The 18,854-nt window shown below is 41.3% G+C and overlaps 1 protein-coding gene across 1 annotated transcript in view; it reads left to right on the top strand.

The window, feature by feature from the left end:
- Positions 1–12,140: 12,140 nt before the first annotated feature.
- The window catches only part of SSH2 (slingshot protein phosphatase 2), a 306,592-nt gene continuing 299,878 nt past the window's right edge, over positions 12,141–18,854 (top strand). Inside the window, exon 1 of the mRNA XM_003797117.2 lies at positions 12,141–12,235. Coding sequence (XP_003797165.1) covers positions 12,173–12,235 — 63 coding nt within the window. The 5' untranslated portion in view covers positions 12,141–12,172. The remainder of the gene's footprint in view (positions 12,236–18,854) is intronic.

The following is an 18,854-nucleotide window of genomic DNA, read 5'->3' on the forward strand; positions in this document are numbered from 1 at the left end:
ACGATCCTCTAGTTCTCCAGTCACAATGAGCCTCAGTTGCTCACAGTGTAACCTGCCTGATAATGCATTTGTCTGGCTTCCTTCACTTTCTTATTTCCCTACTCCCTTAACCTCTGTTTCTTGGAAGCACTTCTCAAATGAACTTGTCCTCAAATCCTTAGAAGAGGGTCTTTTCTGGGGGAACCCAAAGTAAGACACATACAATCATTAGGATAGGGGGCATAGATATAAGGAATGAAAGAAGAGAAATTAATGCTCACTGCGTCTCCTTTTCTCAAGTGGATAGTGATGTCATTGAGTAAAACAAGGAAAAGAGAAAAACAAGTCTGAGGAATGATACAAAAGTTTCAGACTTTGAGTTTAGAGGTGTTTTATTTACTCAATCTTTGATAGAAGTTTCCAGTAGGAGTTTGGAGGCCATCTAATATATTATGATGCATTAGCAGGAAAATATATAGAATCAAGTCCACTGAAAAATGATGGTGGCATTATCCAATCAGAATAACATTACCTTGGATTTTAATTATTCAAAGTGCACAATCTCTGCACATCTTACACTCCATCCATGAAATTCTGGAGTCATTCCACTTAGGTTGTTGGCTATAAGACAAGGTTGTTAGCTGTAAGGCAGAACTACTATGAATCTAGTCAAAGACCCTTCACGTTCACTCCTAGCAAATTTGTAACTTGGTGAACTACAGCATTTGGCAACATAATTTGAAAGACTTTCAATCATATATGATAGAGTAGTCAATCATCCTTGAGGAAAGGATTTCACAGTATAAAAGAAAAATCATAAACCACTCTGATTTCCTATACTCAGAGAAGATAAAGCTGGGCACAGTGGCTCACACCTGTAATCCCAGCACTTTGGGAGTCAGAGGCAGGAGGATTGCTTGAGTCCAGCAGTTTGCAACTGCAATGAGCTATGATCATGCCACTATATTCCAGTTTGGGCAATAAGAGTGGCATTCTGTCTAAAAAAAAAAGGAGAGAAAGAAATGAAGCTAAGAACTATTTTTTACTTAGATTTCTTGAGTCTTTAAACCCTAAATATTCTTAGAAGCATGTATTTTCAGGAGGATACTAGTAGAGCTTATCCAAGGAAAACAGCTAAGAGTAGGAAAAAAGGCTGAAGATAGAAAAACTTTTGGTGACAGACATTTAAAAGTAGGGTTTAAGAAGAGCCAGACTGGAAGTGGTAGATAAAAGGGTCCAGGAAACTAAAGCCAGTCAAGGTCAAGGTCAGTAGTGTCAATAGCTTCTCTAAAAAGAAATCAAGGAGGGTAAGGTGTAAAGAGATCATTGAACTTACTGACAAAGCACTGGTGACTTCTGTGAGAGGCATTACACCAATGCCTGATATATATCGTCTAATCTCCCCTAAAGCCTTATTAAATAAGTACTGAAACAGCATTAAAACCCTTATTTTAGTATGATAAAACAGAGAGTTTAAGTAATTTGCCCAAGATCACACAACTGGTGTGAGACAGTGTTACTGCTGCCCAAATTAGAGTGCCATGGCATCAGCCTAGCTCACAGCAACCTCAAACTCCTGGATTCAAGCCATCCTCCTGCCTCAGATTCCCACCTTGCATTTTTATGTAGCTCAGACAAAATGTGCCTGCTGTCATACCCAGTTTATTCTTTTATTTTTAGCAGAGATGGGGGTCTTGATCTTGCTTTGGCTGGTTTCGAACTCCTGAGCTCAAGGGATCCTCCTGCCTCAGCCTCCCAGAGTGCTAGGATTACAGGCATAAGCCACCATGCCTGGCTTCAATTTTCAAGTCTTATTATTTAAGAAATATTTTTGTAAGGGTATAGGTAGTGATTCCTCTGATGGATCTGAGCAAATTAAATTGAAAACCTTTTGGAAAGGACTCACTATTCTAGATGCTATTAAAAACATTCATGATTCATGGGAGAAAGTGGAAATATCAACAGGAGTTTGGAAGAAGTTGGTTTCAACTGTCATGGATGGCTTTGAAGACTTCAAGACATCAGTGGAAGAAGTAGCTGCAGATGTGGTAGAAATAGCAAGAGAACTACAATCAGAAGTGGAGCCTGAACATGCAACTGAAGTGCTGCAATCAATCTCATGATAACTCCCGAACAGATGAGGCGCTGCTTCTTATGGATGGGCAGGGAAAGTAGTTTCTTGAGATAGAATTACTGCTGGCAAAGACACTGTGAACACTGTTGAAATTACAACAAAGAATTCAGAATATTGCACTAATATTGCACTAAGTTGATAAAGCAGCAGCCGGGTATGAGAGGATATACTCCAACATTAGAAGAAGGTCTACTGTGGGCAAAATGCTATCAAACAGCATCACATGCTACATGCAATGTCATTGTTTTCTTATTTTATTTTTATATTTATGTATTTATTTAGAGACGGAGTCTCACTTTTTCACCCTGGGTAGAGTGCTCTGGCATCATAGCTCACAGCAACCTCAAACTCTAGGGTACAAGTGATTCTCTTGACTCAGCTTCCTGAGTAGTAGCTGGGACTATAGGTGCTCACCACAATGCCCAGCTAGTTTTTTTTTTTTTTTTTTAAGAGATTGGGGTCTTGCTTTTGCTCAGGCTGGTTTCAAACTCATGAGCTCACTCCCAGAGTGCTGGGATTATAGGCATGAGCCACTACACCTGGCCTGTTTTCTTATTTTAAAGAGAAATTGCCACAGCCACATGAACTTTAAGTAACCACCATTCTAATCAGTCACAAACAACAACATTAAGTCTCAATTCTCCATAAGCAAAAAGATTATAGATTGCTGAAGGTACAGATGACAGCATTTTTAAGCAGTAAAGTATTTTTGTTTGTTTTTTTTTTTGGCTGTGGCTGGGTTTGAACCCACCACCTCCAGCATACGGGGTCAGCGCCCTACCCTTTTGAGGCACAGGCGCCACCCAGCAGCAAAGTATTTTTAAATTAAGGTATGTACTTTTTTTTTTTAAGATATAATGCTATTGCACACTCTATAGTATAAATATAAATTTTATATGTATTGGAAAGAAAAATTCTATGTGATTCACTAAAGTGAATGATATTTACTTTATTGTGGTGGTTTGGAACCTCTAAGGTATGACTGTATGGTGGCCAAAATATGACTTTAATGTTCACAACAGAGAGTTCCACCCTCTCACCCAGTGTTTTTTTTTTTTTGGAGACAGAGTCTTACTATGTCGCCCTTGGTAGAGTGCTATAGCATCACAGCTCACAGTAACCTCAAACTCCTGGGCTCAAGCGATTCTCCTGCCTCAGTCCAAGTAGCTGGGACTACAGGTGCCCGCCACAATTCACCCAGTTTTTTAATTGAAAGGAAGTCTGAATCTCTTTGAAAAAGGACACTGCAGGTTGGGCGTAGTGGCTCAAGCCTATAATCCTAGGACTCTGGGAGGTCAAGGCAGGTAGATTGCTTGAGCTCAGGAGTTGGAGACCAGCCTGAGCAAGAGTGAGACCCTGGCTTTACTAAAAATTGAAAAACTAGCTGAGTGTCATGGTGGGTGCCTATAGTCTCAGCTATTTGGGAAGCTGAGGCAAGAGGATCACTTGAGCCCAGGAGTTTGAGGTTGTTAAGAGGTATAATGATGCCTCGGCACTCTACCTTAGGATGACAGAGTAAAACTCTGTCTTAAAAAAAAAAAAAGCCTCAAAGAACTCAAAATAGACCTCCCATTTTATCCCAAAATCCCATTTCTAGGTATCTACCCAGAAGAAAAAAACATTATTTTATCATGGACATCTGAAGCAGATTATTTATTATAAGTCAAATAATTGTCAAGATGTGGAATCAATCTAAATGTCCATCAACCTAGGAACAGATTAATAAACTGTGATATACGTACACCATGGATTCTGTCATAAAAAAGATGGTGACTTTACATCTTCTGTATTAACCTGAAGTTGAAACACATTCTTCTTAGTAAAGTATCACAAGAATGGAAAAGCAAATATCAAATGTACTCAGTACTAATATGAAGCCAGTAGATGATCTAATACACACCCATATAAAAGAAAACCTCAGTTCAATTCAAGATGGGGGAAGGAGGAACAAGGGAGGGGGATGGGTGTGCTCCCACTGAATGGGCCCAATGTAAGGGTATATGGCACATCTTCTGGGTGCAGGACACAATTACAACAGGGACTTTACCTAACAAATGCAAGCATTGTAACCTAATTGTACCCTCACATTAATCTGAAATAAATAAATAAATACACAAACATTAATAATACAAAAAAAGAAAAGAAAAAGGACCCCACAGCCAGAGAAGGGTAGACAAGAAGAAGCAGGTGCCAGGCCTGCTGGAGATATCTCCAGTATCTCCAGTGCCATTAGTATATACTGAAAATCTTCCTCTAAGTCTTCTCTGCAGAGATCTGTGGCCTTTTCTAAAATGACTGTGTGCTGGGGAAATATCCAGGTTTCTTAGGAATAGCTAAACACTGGTTCTAAATTGATGTTAAGTCCTAGGGACACAAAATACCATTGTAGTTCACCAGGGTAAGGGAGGGGCTTATGGTGGACAGGTGAAAAGATGGGGTCTTAACTCAAGTTTGAATCCCAGTAGGGCAAAAGTAGGGCCACAGAATCATCCTGTCATGATGTAATCTGAATGTATAATTAGAACAGTAACTGGTAACTGGCAGGACTCTTCATATTGGCTCTCTGATTCTGGAATATGGACCAATATAGTAGGAAAGGCCTAGTTGAAGCCCTTTGAAATCCTCCCTCCACCCTCACCCACCAGGATAGTAAACAAAAATATTGCTTCCTTAGGGTAGGGGAGTGTAGAGACTAATGACACCAATAAAGTTCTGAAAGAAGCAGGAGTGATGAAAGCTATCTCATGCCAATTGAACTTGCTTGTTTGGCCTCTTAAGGAGGCAGGCAGATCTTGAAGAATGACTGTAAATTAACATAAATTAAATCAGGTGATGCTTCTACTTGCACATGCTCTTCCACGTGTGATAACCTTTACTGGGTCAAATCAACACAGTTCTAGGCACATGGTATATAGTTATTGTCCTAGCAAGTGCTTATTTCTCTATATACTTTGTCAAGAAACACCAGGCACCCTTTGCTTTCATGTGGCAGAGCCACCAACATCCCTTTATGGTCTTGCATCAAGGCTACAGGAATGCGCTTGTTCTCTCCCATAATACAGTCCACAGAGATACTGAGCATCTTGACAGTCAGCATCACATTGATCTAGTACATTGATGACAGTATGTTGATTGTATCTGAGGAGTGGGAAGTAGCAAAGTCTTTAACTGTCTTTATGAGGATGGGAGATAAATTCCATTCTTGGCATCATTTTCTACATCAATCAAGTGCCAGTTATCAAATTATTACCTCAGCCCCAAACTCACCTACTTCTAATCTTCCTGGATGTTAGAGTTGAGATTTTGAAAACGATAATTCTTTGCTTTCACAACTGGCTCTGTCATACTCTCCTAATTGAGAGTAAGGAGGGAGCTCCCGAGGCTGAAAGAAAGACAAGAGACTGGTTGTTTCTTTCTTTTTCTTTTTCTTTTTTTTTAGAGACAAGATTTCACTTTGTCACCCATCCTCAAACTCCTGGACTCAAGCAAAGCAATCACCCTGCTTCAGCCTCCTCAGTAGTACCTATGATTACAGACATATGCCACCATGCAGGCTATTTTTTGTAAACATGGGATCTTGCTTTATCACCCAGGCTGGCCTTGAACTCTTGGCCTCAAGAGATCCTCCAATCTTGGCCTCCCAACATGCTGGGATTACAGGCATGAGCCACCAGGCCTGGCACCTGCTTCTTCTGATCTACCTCCTGACTGCTTCTTGTAGCCTTTTGGTTCCTGTGAGTTTTACCTAGTAATGCCTCTTCATCATGGTAGCAACATTTCCTTTTTGTAACAACAGCTAAATCCAGTTGGTAGTTTTTCTGTACTTCTGTAGTTTTCATTAGTCAAAGACATCAGCCCCAGCCTTCCTATGCTTCTGCCTCAGAGGTCTTGATCCCAGTCCTCTGGGTCCCATGGAATCACTCCTCTAAATTTGGAGATACCAACACCAGCTGAGCATTGGTTTCTATCTACTGTCTAGATGTTAATAGTTAAATGAAGTTAGTAAAAGTTAAAGTTTTTATATAACTTAAGAAAAATTACAACCATGTGAAAGCAAAACACAACTCAATTATACTCCAGTCACTCTCAGCTCTTAAATATTCTGCTTGTGCTTTTTAAATTTATGCTTGTTACTATGTCCAAGTAGTTTCAAATATAAGGAGCTGGATTAGCAAGGCTAGTACCATGATTTCTTCTTCTTCTTCTTTTTCTTTTTGACCCACCTTTCTTCTTATTTGCTCTCTTTCAGTTTAGCTATATAAACTGCAGTCTTTCAAGTGACAAACTTCATTTGGCGTGTGATGAATGAGTTACACATATACTGTAAGATAGTTATCTATTCAGTTCTAGGAGTGGCCTGAAAGAACTGGAATGGTTGGTATCACTAGGTAATTCACTCCTGGCCAGAAGCAGTGTGATCTAGGGATTCTTAGCAGTCCAAAAGAATCAGGGTCTGGGTGGTACCTATGGCTCAGTGGGTAGGGTGTGGGCCCCATATACCAAGGGTGGTGGATTTGAACCCGGCCCTGGCCAAACTGTAACAAAAAATAGCCAGGTGTTGTGTTGGGCACCTGTAGTCCTAGCTACTCGGAAGGCTGAGGCAAGAGAATTGCCTAAGCCTATGTTGCTGTGAGCTGTGACACCACAGCACTCTACTGAGCACTATAAAGTGAGACTCTGTCTCTTAAAAAAAAAAGAATCAGGATCTGATGACCCACCCTTGTTTGCCCCTAGGTCCTGCTGGGGCAAGCCCAATTAAGGATTTGTTAAGCAAAGCCAAAGAGTATTCTTACCACTAGGGAATCACCTTCAGAAGCCAGCTGTGGTTCATATGGATGCTCACCATAAACAATGCACCTTGGAGCTATTGCAGGAGTACATGTTCCATGTACCAAACGAGAAGGACTCACAACCTTATGTGTGCCCAGGAAAGGCAGGCAGCCCTCCTAAATACCTCTCAGGGACTCAGCTCTAAAGTGTCTCTCTTCATATACAGGGTGTCCATAAAGTTTGTGTGTAATTTAAAACACTTGGCTAATAGGTATATTCAAGTTAGCTTAAGAATGATTGTTCTAAAATCACAGCCATACTCTGCAAATCAGAGCTTTGTTATTTTGCAAAATATACTTGATATGAAGTATTTGAGTGGAGGGAGGGAGGTGGGGTCTTGGTGTGTGCCACACCTTTTGGGGGCAAGACACAATTGTAAGAGGGACTTTATCTAACAAATGCAATCAGTGAAACCTGGTTTCTTGTACCCTCAATGAATCCCTAACAATAAATTAAAAAAAAAAAAGTATTTGAGTGGATTCTAAATCTAGGAGTTCGAGGATACAGTGAACTATGATCACACCACTGGGCAAAAGAGCAAGATTCTGTCTAAAAAGAAAGAAAGGTAAAAAACAAAACAAAAACAATAATGCAAACCTTATGAAAACTTCAATGCCGTGTGTAGAAAATAAACAAATACATATAAATTCAATATTAATGCCATCTTTGATATATTTATTTTTCTCATTAAAAATATGTAATAAAAATAATTTTTTTTACCAACCTCCACATAGTGCCTCCAAATCTCCTTTATTTATACATGTGCTATATAAATATTATTCCTACAGATGTCATATGTATAAAAAACATGGAGAACTATTACTTTACCTTTAGATCAGGATTATTAATCTGGGATCCCTGGATGGATTTTAGTGGGTGTGTGAAATATGCAAGTACCTCTTTCTGAAAAAAAGGTTGATTATTTTTATCAGGTTCTCAAAGTTTAAGAACTGGCTTGAAAACTTAAAATCTCAGGGATTTCAAGTTCCCCTATAATTTTGTTAACAAACCTGCAAGGGGTTCCCTCTGTTGCTTGTTGTACAGAAAACCAATTAAGAAAATGAAGACTGACAAGGAGGAAAGATTTATTTTGGAGGATGCGATAACTGGGAGGTGGGAGGAATGAACTACCTCAAATCTACCTCTCTCACCAAGGAGATCAGGGATTTTTTCTAGAGGTGAAATGAATAATGCATGAAGTGTGTGTGCAATGTTACGTATTTGGGGTGGAGTATGGGGCATGCCAGTGGAATGAGAAATCATGCTAGTACATATGTTGCATGATAAAAAGATGGTGGATACGTTTTTAATAATATAATGAGCTAGGGGTTAATATTGGTCATTCTTCCGTTCTTGAGAGCAGGCAGGATATGAAGAGTAGGTTGCTCAGCAGGACCTTGGGCACAATCTGCGGTGGAGTGTCCCTTATCTTGTCTTCCCTGGACAACCAGGTAGTGTAAAGCCTTGCAGTTATCTCATGGCTGCAAGGAAGCTCCACTGTTTCTGGGGGGTGGGGGGCGGGAGACAACTCAAAAGGGAATGGATCAGTAAAACAGAAAGTTACAAAGTTCTCGTCAGCAAATCTTACTGGCCTGGGAACTTGAAATATAAAAGAACTACAAAAAGGAATTTTTGTTCATGGAGCTGGTTAAAATTTCACCCCTGAAAAAGTGTTAATACAAGTTAAAGGTTTTGTGGATTCCAGTAGTATAACTGAGCCTCCAGTATCAAAGGTGGAAAGACCAAAGATGTTAAAAATGGAACTAAGAAGATTTTTGTCTTTGGCAGTTTTAGGACTCTTGCTCTTGGCTTCTCTCTTCTCAGATTCACCTAGCATAGTAAAAGGATCCTGGGATCTTCAGTCTATTAGAAGTAGATACCTCCTGTCTTAGATCACGAGAAAACCAAACAGGAACCAGTTTGCAGCACAGAGAAGAGTAGGTACAAATGGGGCAGCGACATAGATTTCAAATGCGAACTGTGATCCAGCTCCATTTACAAAGCGAGTATATTAGAATCTTCAGCCAAAGCCTGAAAGCCAACATCCTAAAGCAGGCATCCTCAAACTACAGCCAGTGGGCCACATGTGGCCCACTGGGTGTTTTTGTCGCCGCTGCCTGTCCTGCTTAGCAGCCAACTTGTCCTAGGGCCCGCAGTCTGGCCCTCCAAAGGTCTGAGGGACAGTGAACTGGCCCCCTGTTTAAAAAGTTTGAGGACCCCTGTCCTAAAGAATATGTTTGCCCAGGCCTTCTCCTCTGTTTCTATAGAACTTTGTAGATATTGAAGGTTTTCCTATGTATTTATATAACTGTTTTGGGACCCAGCAGAGGTGATAGCACAATACCACTAAACTATGCTGCAATTATTTGTTGATGTGCTTTTCCTTGCTAACAGGCTATGAGCCCCTAAGAGGTAGATAAACATTTATTTTGTTCATAAAATAGTTTCTAGTATGTGACACACACTCAATAAATATTTTCTCAGTTAAAGGTAAATAAATGTCCAAATCATAGTTTCCTGAAAAGGTAACATACCAGGAAGAGATATTTCCCTTGAAAATCAATAAATTAATTTCCTGGCCTGGTGCAGTGGCTCACTCCTGTAATCCCAGCACTCTGGGAGGCCGAGGCGGGTGGATTGCTTGAGCTCATGGGGTCCAGACCAACCTAAGCAAAAGCGAGATCCTGTCTCTACTAAAAATAGGAAAACTGAAGCAAGAGGATCACTTGAGCCTGAGTTGGAGGTTGCTGTGAGCTATGATGCCATGACACTCTACCCAGGGTGACAGCTTGAGACTCTATCTCAAAAAAATTAAATAAAAAACTTCCTGATACAAACTTAAAAGACTAAAGATGTGAGTTTGGGTACTTTATAATCCAGTTTTGACTAGGATTTTATTCCCCTAGATATGTGGTACAAAAAGTTCTACGCTTAATACTAATCTACTTTTACTATTAAGACATGGAACCATTATCTTTTGTCGTTTTATTCCTTTTTCTTGAGTCTATTTTCTCTACATAGGGTATGGTTAACAAAAGCTAACTGAACTTGGAACAAACATTAGATAAGAAGAAGTTACCTTTAACATACAAGGCCTTGCAGTTTATACTGTACTTTACCATACATTACGGTATTTCAAAAATCCTGTAAGTTAGGGTTACCTTGTAGAGAAGGAGGAACTAAAGCTGAAAAAGTTCAAGTCATTTGTGTAACTTTTACAGAGCAGGAACTAGAAACCAGGTCTTTTGACTCTTACAGTGGTTCTTTCCCACTGTAAAGTTAATGGACTTCAGCCTTTCATCTTCCAAAACAATTTCTTGAGTATGTTACCACACAAAAGTAGGGAGCAGTGGTGCCATCCTTGAGTAAGAGAATCAACACACAAGTACATTACTAAGACCTATGGATTTGAGAAATTCTTTTTCTAGAATACTTTGTTTCATAAACAACATATATTACATTTATTTCAGTTCATCCAGCTTTTAGATATGTGCATTTCTTGGCTATGTAGACAGCTTCCTGTTTTGTCTCATGCGTTGGTTCAAAGTTCTTATTTCTGAACCTTGCCTTCTCTTTTCCTGTTTACTAAGTAGCTCTGGGAAAAACACAGTCAGATTGTTTAATTTGTGAACCATACATCTTTGTTTAATTTTGTCTCCAAGGCACCTTTGATCACCACCAGGGGGCAAAAGCCTACCAGCTGGCTTCTCTGCAATACGCTCTGTATAGGACTGTACAGTACAGGGACCCTCAGTGTCTGATTCTTGATGGAACCTCCCTGCTAATTATTTCAACCACAGGGCCCCAGGGAGAGAACAAAGGCTCAGCACAGAGGGCTCTTGTGGCACTTAACCGTACAGCAGCCAGAAAGAGCTCATGACAGCCCTGTCAGTTTAAAAGGAGCAATGAGATCCAAGAGTGTTTGAGTGACAAACAGGAGGAGGTGGGTTTCAATAACTGCAAACTCCAGTGTGTGTGCTTTCTACAGCTTTGATATGTATGGTGGTATTTACCAGCACATCCACTCAAATGGAGGGTCACCTTTGTCAACTCTCTTTCTCTGGCTAAATAATCGACGTTATTTACATTGTGCGATTCTTTTTCCCTCTTCAATCTTTGATTTTCCATTACATTCTTGGCTTATGTTCTGCTGACAGTTTACCTTTTAGAAAAGGATTCCCTTAGCATACTTTTTAATCTACATTTTCCCATCCATCTATAAAACAAGAGACGAAGGAGAAGAAAACTCAAGGAGCAAATCCTTTTGAATTAAGAGAATTTCTTCACAGCAAGAAGCAAGTGGGAAGTAAACAGCAGGTTGGACCCTTACAACTCTGTGAGCCCAGCTTTCTCTGATTCCCGGGCACACTCAGCTTCTCTTCACCTTAGGAATAATGAATGAGTCTTTGGATAAATTGATAGAGGAAGTAGGAGGTTACCATGAAGATTTCCAGGGTGTAAAACTGAAAATCGTTGTTTCGTTCAAAAAGTCTCATCGCAAAACATGCACAGAAGGGTGGGAAAACTCAGAAGAAGCCCCTGAGACCCGGGTCCCAGAGGTGTAAACTGGCCTCCCAGCCCCTCCACGCCCCGCGAAAGCGTCGGAAGCCCTGAGAGCCCTTTGCCACCAGAAAACGCGTTTGCCTTGGGATTTCCACGCTCAGGCTTTTTTCTTCTAAGGTTGGTTAAGCCCTGCGCCCCACCTCATAAAATGGTCGTTTCTCAAGAGTGAGGATTCCTGCGGCCCCCAGCCCTGGCACCCCTCACCCAGAGAGCTCCCCTCGGCCCTTTCCTCCACCCCACCCCACCGCACCCCGCAAGGACCAACAGCAAGACACCAGCGCCAAAGAGGAAACCGGGAGGAGGGGGCGGCGGCCCGCGGCGCACGCACTCGGCAGGCTTCCGGCAACTCAAGGGTTACGACCAGGCGGCGGCGCGCGCCGAGGGGAGAGGCGGTTGCTGACAGGTGGCGCCTGCGCACTGGGAACACTCATTGTGCCCCGCAGCTGCCGAACCGCCCGCCAGCCCGCCTGCCGCCTGTTCGGCGCGTCAGCCCGCGAGTGTCTGGTGGTGGGTGCTGAGCCTGCGGCCGTTCCCGCGTCCTCTTCCTCCTTTCCGTTCCCCCTCACCCCTATCCTGCTCCCCTTTCCCCATCCCGGCTCCGTCACCCTCCCGCCCCCCACACTGAGGACGAGAATGCCCTGCCCGGAACAACCCAGCAGCGCCTAGATGGCTTTGGTCACGGTCCAGCGGTCGCCTACCCCCAGCACCACCTCCAGCCCCTGCGCCTCGGTGAGTCCCTCCTGGCGGCCGCTCTGCTTGCTTCTGTCACTGCGGCTCCGCTTTGCCTCAGCGGGTCCCGCCGAACGCCACTGCGCACGCGCCGTGCTGCTTCCCAGGCCTTGGCACTCGGCTACCGCGAACCCACCCCCATCTTAAAGACTAGCAGCAGGAACTGCAGGACGTTTATTTTTGCCTCTACCATTCCTGAGCGCCTAGCTCCTTACAGTCCTCGCCCTGAAATCCCTGTGGCATGCCTTCCTATGGTTTGAGCACTTCCTTTTGGTAATGAGTCATTCTTGCTTTTCGCCCTCCCCCTTCTTTTACCCTCTGTTGCTCTGAAGCAGGGAGGGGACCGTGAGACTCCTGCGTTGCCCCTTACCCACACGCACATCCCCTTACCCACACCGTTTCATGGACCCGTTTCAGCACTTGCACACTGCACACCCTTCTTCGGACTCGGCAGGGTGTGTGCTGGCTTTCTTGTGCTCTGTTCAGGCTTTGGACTGCTGAACGGTAGTTACTGCTTGGTTTTTTCCCTCCTCCAAAGGATGGCAGCGATCTCCTCTGCTTTTTGGACCTCTCACCTTTCCTCTACGAGGTCCTTGAGCATCTGGGGCTGCTTGATGATCAGTGCCAATTCATTTCCATCATAGACATTTATGCCTTACACTCATTACTCATGATCATTCTAGTTCTGGGGTCGTGTTAGTATGGCTCCTTACTTCAGATGCCTATGCCAATAAAGCATGCTTCCAGAAAGAAAAGACCCAGTAACCAGCCTTTCCCTGCTGGGCCCATCTTTGCCTTCGCTCCTCCCCAACCCCCATTCCTTTACTCTCCATTCTCTTAGGCTTCACTTTTGAAAATTATTTTTGAAATAAATTATTGCATCTATGGGAAAAAATTCACTTTAAGAACCAAGCAAACATCCAGACAGATGTTTTAGAGAGAAATAGACTCTATGAAAATATGAGCAATTGGTAAAACCACCTTGAACTTCCTACAGAATTGTAATTTATAAACTGTTGGTGGATTTAGTAGTGTTAAGTTTCAGAAAGGGTATTCCGTAAACACTCAATTTCTACTTAAAAAAAAATCAGGGTGCTCTTAATATTTATATGTTAACTGAGGTGTGACGTTTGATACTGAAAACGTGCTGGCTTGCGATTTCATTATAGTTTCCTGAATTTCAAAATTTTGTGTTGTATAGCGGCAGTTTCTTCTTTCCTGAGCTTCCTTTTACATTGTGTGTGACCAAATAGACAACAGTGTCTTAAGTCAAGAAGTGATTATATTTCAGAGGTTAACTTATTTGGTTAACGATCTCCTCCTCCTTTAGGAGGCTCTTCCTAAATTTTAAGATTCTGTAATTTGAGAGTAATTTTGCTTCAAAGCTGGTAAAACATGAGTATCATAGGTATAGGAATTTAATGTAACTTATACATATGTGTAATTTTTTTATGCTAGACTTTGGAAAGTCACTAACATACCATTAAACCATCTTAATTAATTCCACTAGTAAACACATTGGTTTATGGTAATGTCTGATTTTGGCTGAGAAAGCAATTGAAGGTTAGTAGAGTCATGCCAGTAAACTAGAACTCAGTATTATAATAACATTATTTTCTCTGGGCATTGTTGAAAACAGTTTATGCTATAATAATAATGTGTGTCTATCAAGTTATCTTCATACCAGTTTTAATTAATCAATTTCTTAGAAGGGTGTTGCTCTGTCTGCCTAGGCTAGAGTGCAGTGGCATGATCATAGCTCAAACTTCTGGGTTCAAATGATCCTCCTACCTCAGTCTCCTGAGTAACTGGTACATGCTACCATGCCTGGATAATTTTTCTACTTTTTTGTAAAAACAGAATCACCCTATGTTGTCCAGGCTCATCTTAAACTCTTAGTCTCAAGTTATCCTCTCTCCTTGGCCTCCCAAAGGGCTGGGATTACAAGCATTACCCACTCTGCCCAATCTCATCTTTACCATTTTTTAAGTGTACAATTCAGTGGTAATAAATACATTTATATTCTTTTCTCCCCCTTCATCTTCCCCTTTCCTTCCCTGCTTCTGGTAACCACCAGATCTACTGTCTATCTTTGTGAGATTTACTCTTTTACCTCCCACATATAAGTGAGAACGTGAGATTTATATCTTTCTGTGAGGGCTTATTTCACTTAACATAATGGCTTCTAGTTCCATACATGTTGCTGAAATGAAGGCTTTCATTCTTTTTTATGGTAGAATAATATTCCATTGTGTATATAGACCACATTTTCTTTTATCCATTCATCCATTGATGGGCACTTAGGTTGATTCCATTTTTAGCTATTTTGAATAGTGCTGCAATAAACATGGGCATGCAGATAATCTTTTTGATATATTGGTTTCCTTTTGGATATATACTCAGTAGTGGATTTGCTGGATCATACTGTAGTTCTATTTTTTGTTTTTGGAAGAGCCTCTATACTCTTCCTTCATGGTGGCTGTACTAATTTATATTTCCTCCAGCAGTGTACAAGGGTTCCCCTTTCTCCTCATCCTTGCTAGCATCTGTTATTTCCTATCTTTTTGATATAAGCCATTTTAAGTAGAGTGAGATGATATCACATTGTGGTTGTGATTTGCAGTTCTTTGGTGATTAATGTTGAACATTTTTTCATATACATGTTGGTCATTTATCATACAAGTTTTCTTGAAATATGACTTCATTAGTTAAAACTTGGATTTACCTTAGAATCTTGAGATATGTTAATAGTAACTTTTTTTCCCCCTTGCAACAGAGTCTTACTTTGTTTGCCCAGAGTATAGTGCTGTGGCATCATAGCTCACAGCAACCTCAAGCTATTTGGCTTGAGCAATCCTCTTGCCCAAGCCTCCTGAAGCTGGGACGACAGGCATGCACCACTACACTTGGCTAGTTTTTCTGTTTTTAATAGAGATGGGATCTTGCTCTTGCTCAGGCTGGTCTTGAACTCCTGAGCTCTGACATTCCACCTGCCTCAGCCTTCCAGTGTGCTAGGATTACAGGAGTGAGCCACTGTGCCCAGCCACATTTTTTTTTTTTATCCAGGATTTTGCTCTGTCTCCTGGGGTAGAGTGCAGTGGCATCATCATAGCTCACTGCAACATCAAACTCCTGGGTTATAGTTATTTTTCTGCCTCAGCCTCCCAAGTATCTGGGACTACAGGTGTGTACCACCTTGTCTGGCTGATTTCTTTTTCATTTTTTTGTAGGGGGTAGGGAGCTCTCAGTTTTGCTCAGCTGGTCTCAATCTCCTGGTCTCAAATGATTTTCTTGTATTGGCTGCCCAAAATGTTAGGATTACAGCTGTGATTCACTGTGCCTGGCCAATAGTCACTTTTGACATAGGTAATTAAACTGACCATGTAGTAAGCTCAGTTTTGAGCTAACTGACTACTATTTCTATATCTACTAGCCTGGTTATTTCAGTTGTTTATACTTGGCTCTATATGTAAAGGAATCTTGAGACTGGTGTTAGTAACATGCAGCATTGTTAGCATATCTGATAGGCCAGTTACCTTTCCCTTAAACTGTCTTTCTGTTTGACTTCATCCAGAGCCATGTTCAGTTAAGTTGTCTCATGGTCCTTATACTTTAGTATTTGGCTATTGTCTGACCTCCATGTATTTTATTGTTGCATCTTTTGCTGCATGGATAGGTTAGGTTGTTTCTTTCTTTCTTTTTCTATTTTTATTGAGACAGAGTCTCATTATGTCGCCCTTGGTAGAGTGCCGTGGCCTTGCAGCTCACAGCAACCTCAAACTCCTGGGCTCAAGCTATTCTCCTGCCTCAGCCTCCCAAGTAACCAAGACCACAGGTGCCCACCATAATGCCTGGCTATTTTTTGTTTTGTTTTTAGCAGGCCCAGGCTGGGTTTGAACCCAACAGCCCTGGTACATGTGGCTGGCGCCCTACCCACTGAGCTGCAGGTGCCATCTGGATTGTTTCTTTTAAGAGAGAGAGCCAGCAAAAATAATCTAGAAAATCATGAAAGAAGAGATTTAATTTTTTGAGGCTGGAAATTTAAATTTTGAAATTAAGCATTCTATTATACTTTTTCACTAAGGACATTTTAATACTGTCAGCTTGTTAGTATTGTTTCATTAGGCATTAAACAATCTACAACTTGTGAATAGCCATTGTTAATACACAATAGTAAGATTCATAATAAGATTGTATGAAATATTGGCCTATCAGGATCATGAAATCTAGTGGCTGAGGGCAGTGGAAGAAGAAGAAACATGAGGTGAGAGAATAGGAGAGTGAAGGAGTGATACTTTATATACCTCAAGAGCCAGTTTGTAATGGTCATAAGTATTATCTGAATTCAGATTAAGATAAATTTACTAATGGTATTGGTAATAATAAGAGTAATAACAATATTTAGCATCTTTTGGTTCCTCATCTATTCCAGGCCTCATGCTAAACATTCTACCTGATTTAACTCATTTACTCCTTGCAATATGCCATTAGGGAAGCTCCTCTTATCCCCATCTTACAAATGAAGAAACTGGGGCAAAGAGATACAAAGGAATGTGGCCAGTGTCACTCTGCTAGTAAATGGTTGGAGTTATAACTCAAACTCAGAAGTGCCTAACTTTAAATTCTGCCATCTTTTCCTCTTTGGTGATCCAGAAGTACACATAGCAAGTGGTTCTCCAACTGAGTTCTTGAAGGATGAATTGAATTTCTTTTCTTTCTTTCTTTCTTTTTTTTTTTTTTGCAGTTTTTGGCTGGGGCTGGGTTTGAACCCACTACCTCTGGCATATGGGGCTGGTGCCCTACTCCTTTGAGCCACAGGTGCCGCCCGATGAATTGAATTTCTACAGGCCAAGACAGAGCTGTGATGAGGAGAGTATTCCAGGTGGAGAGAAGCTGTGTACACTAAGACTTAGAAAGCAGAAAAGTGCAAGGCATAACTGAAGGAATTAAATGGATCGGTTTGAGGAGGGATTTGTTTGGGAGAGTAGTAAGGAATAAAGGTGAGGAGCCAGGCCAGGTGGCTTATACCGTAATTCTAGCACTTTGGGAGAATGAAGCAGGAGGATCACCTTGGGGCTAGTAGTTGAAGACTAGCCTAAGCAAGAGTGAGACCCTGCCTCTACAAAAAAAAAAAAAAAAGAAAAGTTAGTGGGGCATGGTGGCAAGTGCCTATAATCCCTTATACACTGGAGGCTGAGGTAGGAGGATTGCTTGAGCACAGGAGTTTGAGGTTGCTGTGAGCTATGATGATGCCACTGCACTCTATCCAGTGGCAGAATGAGACCCTGTCTGAAAAAAAAAAAAAAGTAAGGAGCCAGCTAGTGTTGAACAGGGACTTAGCAGTTTGAGCTCAGTGGAGAAGGTGATGATGATGGAGAGTCCTTCGAGGTTTTGAGATGAAATGATCACAGTGTGGTTTTAAGAAAATTGATGTAGTAGCTATGAGCCTGAGTGATTTGAGGAAGGGAGAGGGAAGTCATGAATGGAGCCAGTTAGAGACTTGTAGAAGCTGGAGTGTGAGATAACAAAGGCCTCACCTGGGGTTTTTGATAGTCAGGGAAAGACAGGAACAAATGTGGGGGTTATGGAAAAGACTTTAAGGACTTGTGGAGAGATTGGATATAGTGAAGGAGAAGTATGAGATGGCAACTCTTGGGATATATTGTTCTTCCTAGATAATAGGCATTTCCTAATTAGTAGGATACCATTTAAGAATTAATGTCATTTCCTCTATTCTTTCTAGTAATAATTTTTAAAATTTATTTTTTAAGAAATTATTAATTTTTTATTGGTATTTATGGTGTACAGCATGATGTTTTGATTTATATACATTGTGGACCGATTAAGTCAGGCTAATTAACATATCTATCACCTCACATACTTAGCATTTTTTTGTGGTGAGAACATTTACAATCTGTAATTAGCGATTTTCAAGTGTACAGTATATTATTATCAACTACAGTCACCATGTTGTTCAGTAGATCTCCTGTTTAACTGAAACTCTGTACTCTTTGACCATCGCTCCATGTTCCCCCTTGCTCCTAAACTGGTATGAATTTTTTGAATTGATATTTACGTTGTTTCAGGGTCCCATACATTACAATAACATAATAGTCTTTTACTTTTGGGTAGTGCTTTATACTTTTCAAAGTGTTTTTGTGTTCCTGATCTAACTAAATTCTAGCGCAGCCTTGTAAGTTATTCAGGACAGGTATCCAGGTTAAAAAGACTTGCTGAGGGTGGTGCCTGTGGCTCAGTGGGTAGGGAACCAGCCCCATATACCAAAGGTGGCAGATTTGAACCTGGCCCCAGTTAAACTGAAACAAAAAAATAGCCGGGTATTGTGGCGGGCGCCTGTAGTCCCAGCTACTTGGGAAGCTGAGCCAAGAGAATCACCTGAGCCCAGAAGCTGGAGGTTGCTGTGAGCTGTGATGCTACAACACACTACCGAGGGCCATAAAGTGAGACTCTGTCTCTTAAAAAAAAAAAAAAAAAGACTTGCTGAAAGTTACAGAACTGGTGGGTACAGTAACCTATACTATAGCTAAGTTCCTTACTTCTTTTTTTTTTTTTTTTTTTTTGAGACAGAGCCTCAAGCTGTCCCCCTGGGCAGAGTGCC

This window comes from Otolemur garnettii, unplaced genomic scaffold (assembly GCF_000181295.1).
Source record: "Otolemur garnettii isolate 467f Iridium unplaced genomic scaffold, OtoGar3 scaffold00112, whole genome shotgun sequence".
Taxonomy (NCBI): Eukaryota; Metazoa; Chordata; class Mammalia; order Primates; family Galagidae; genus Otolemur; species Otolemur garnettii.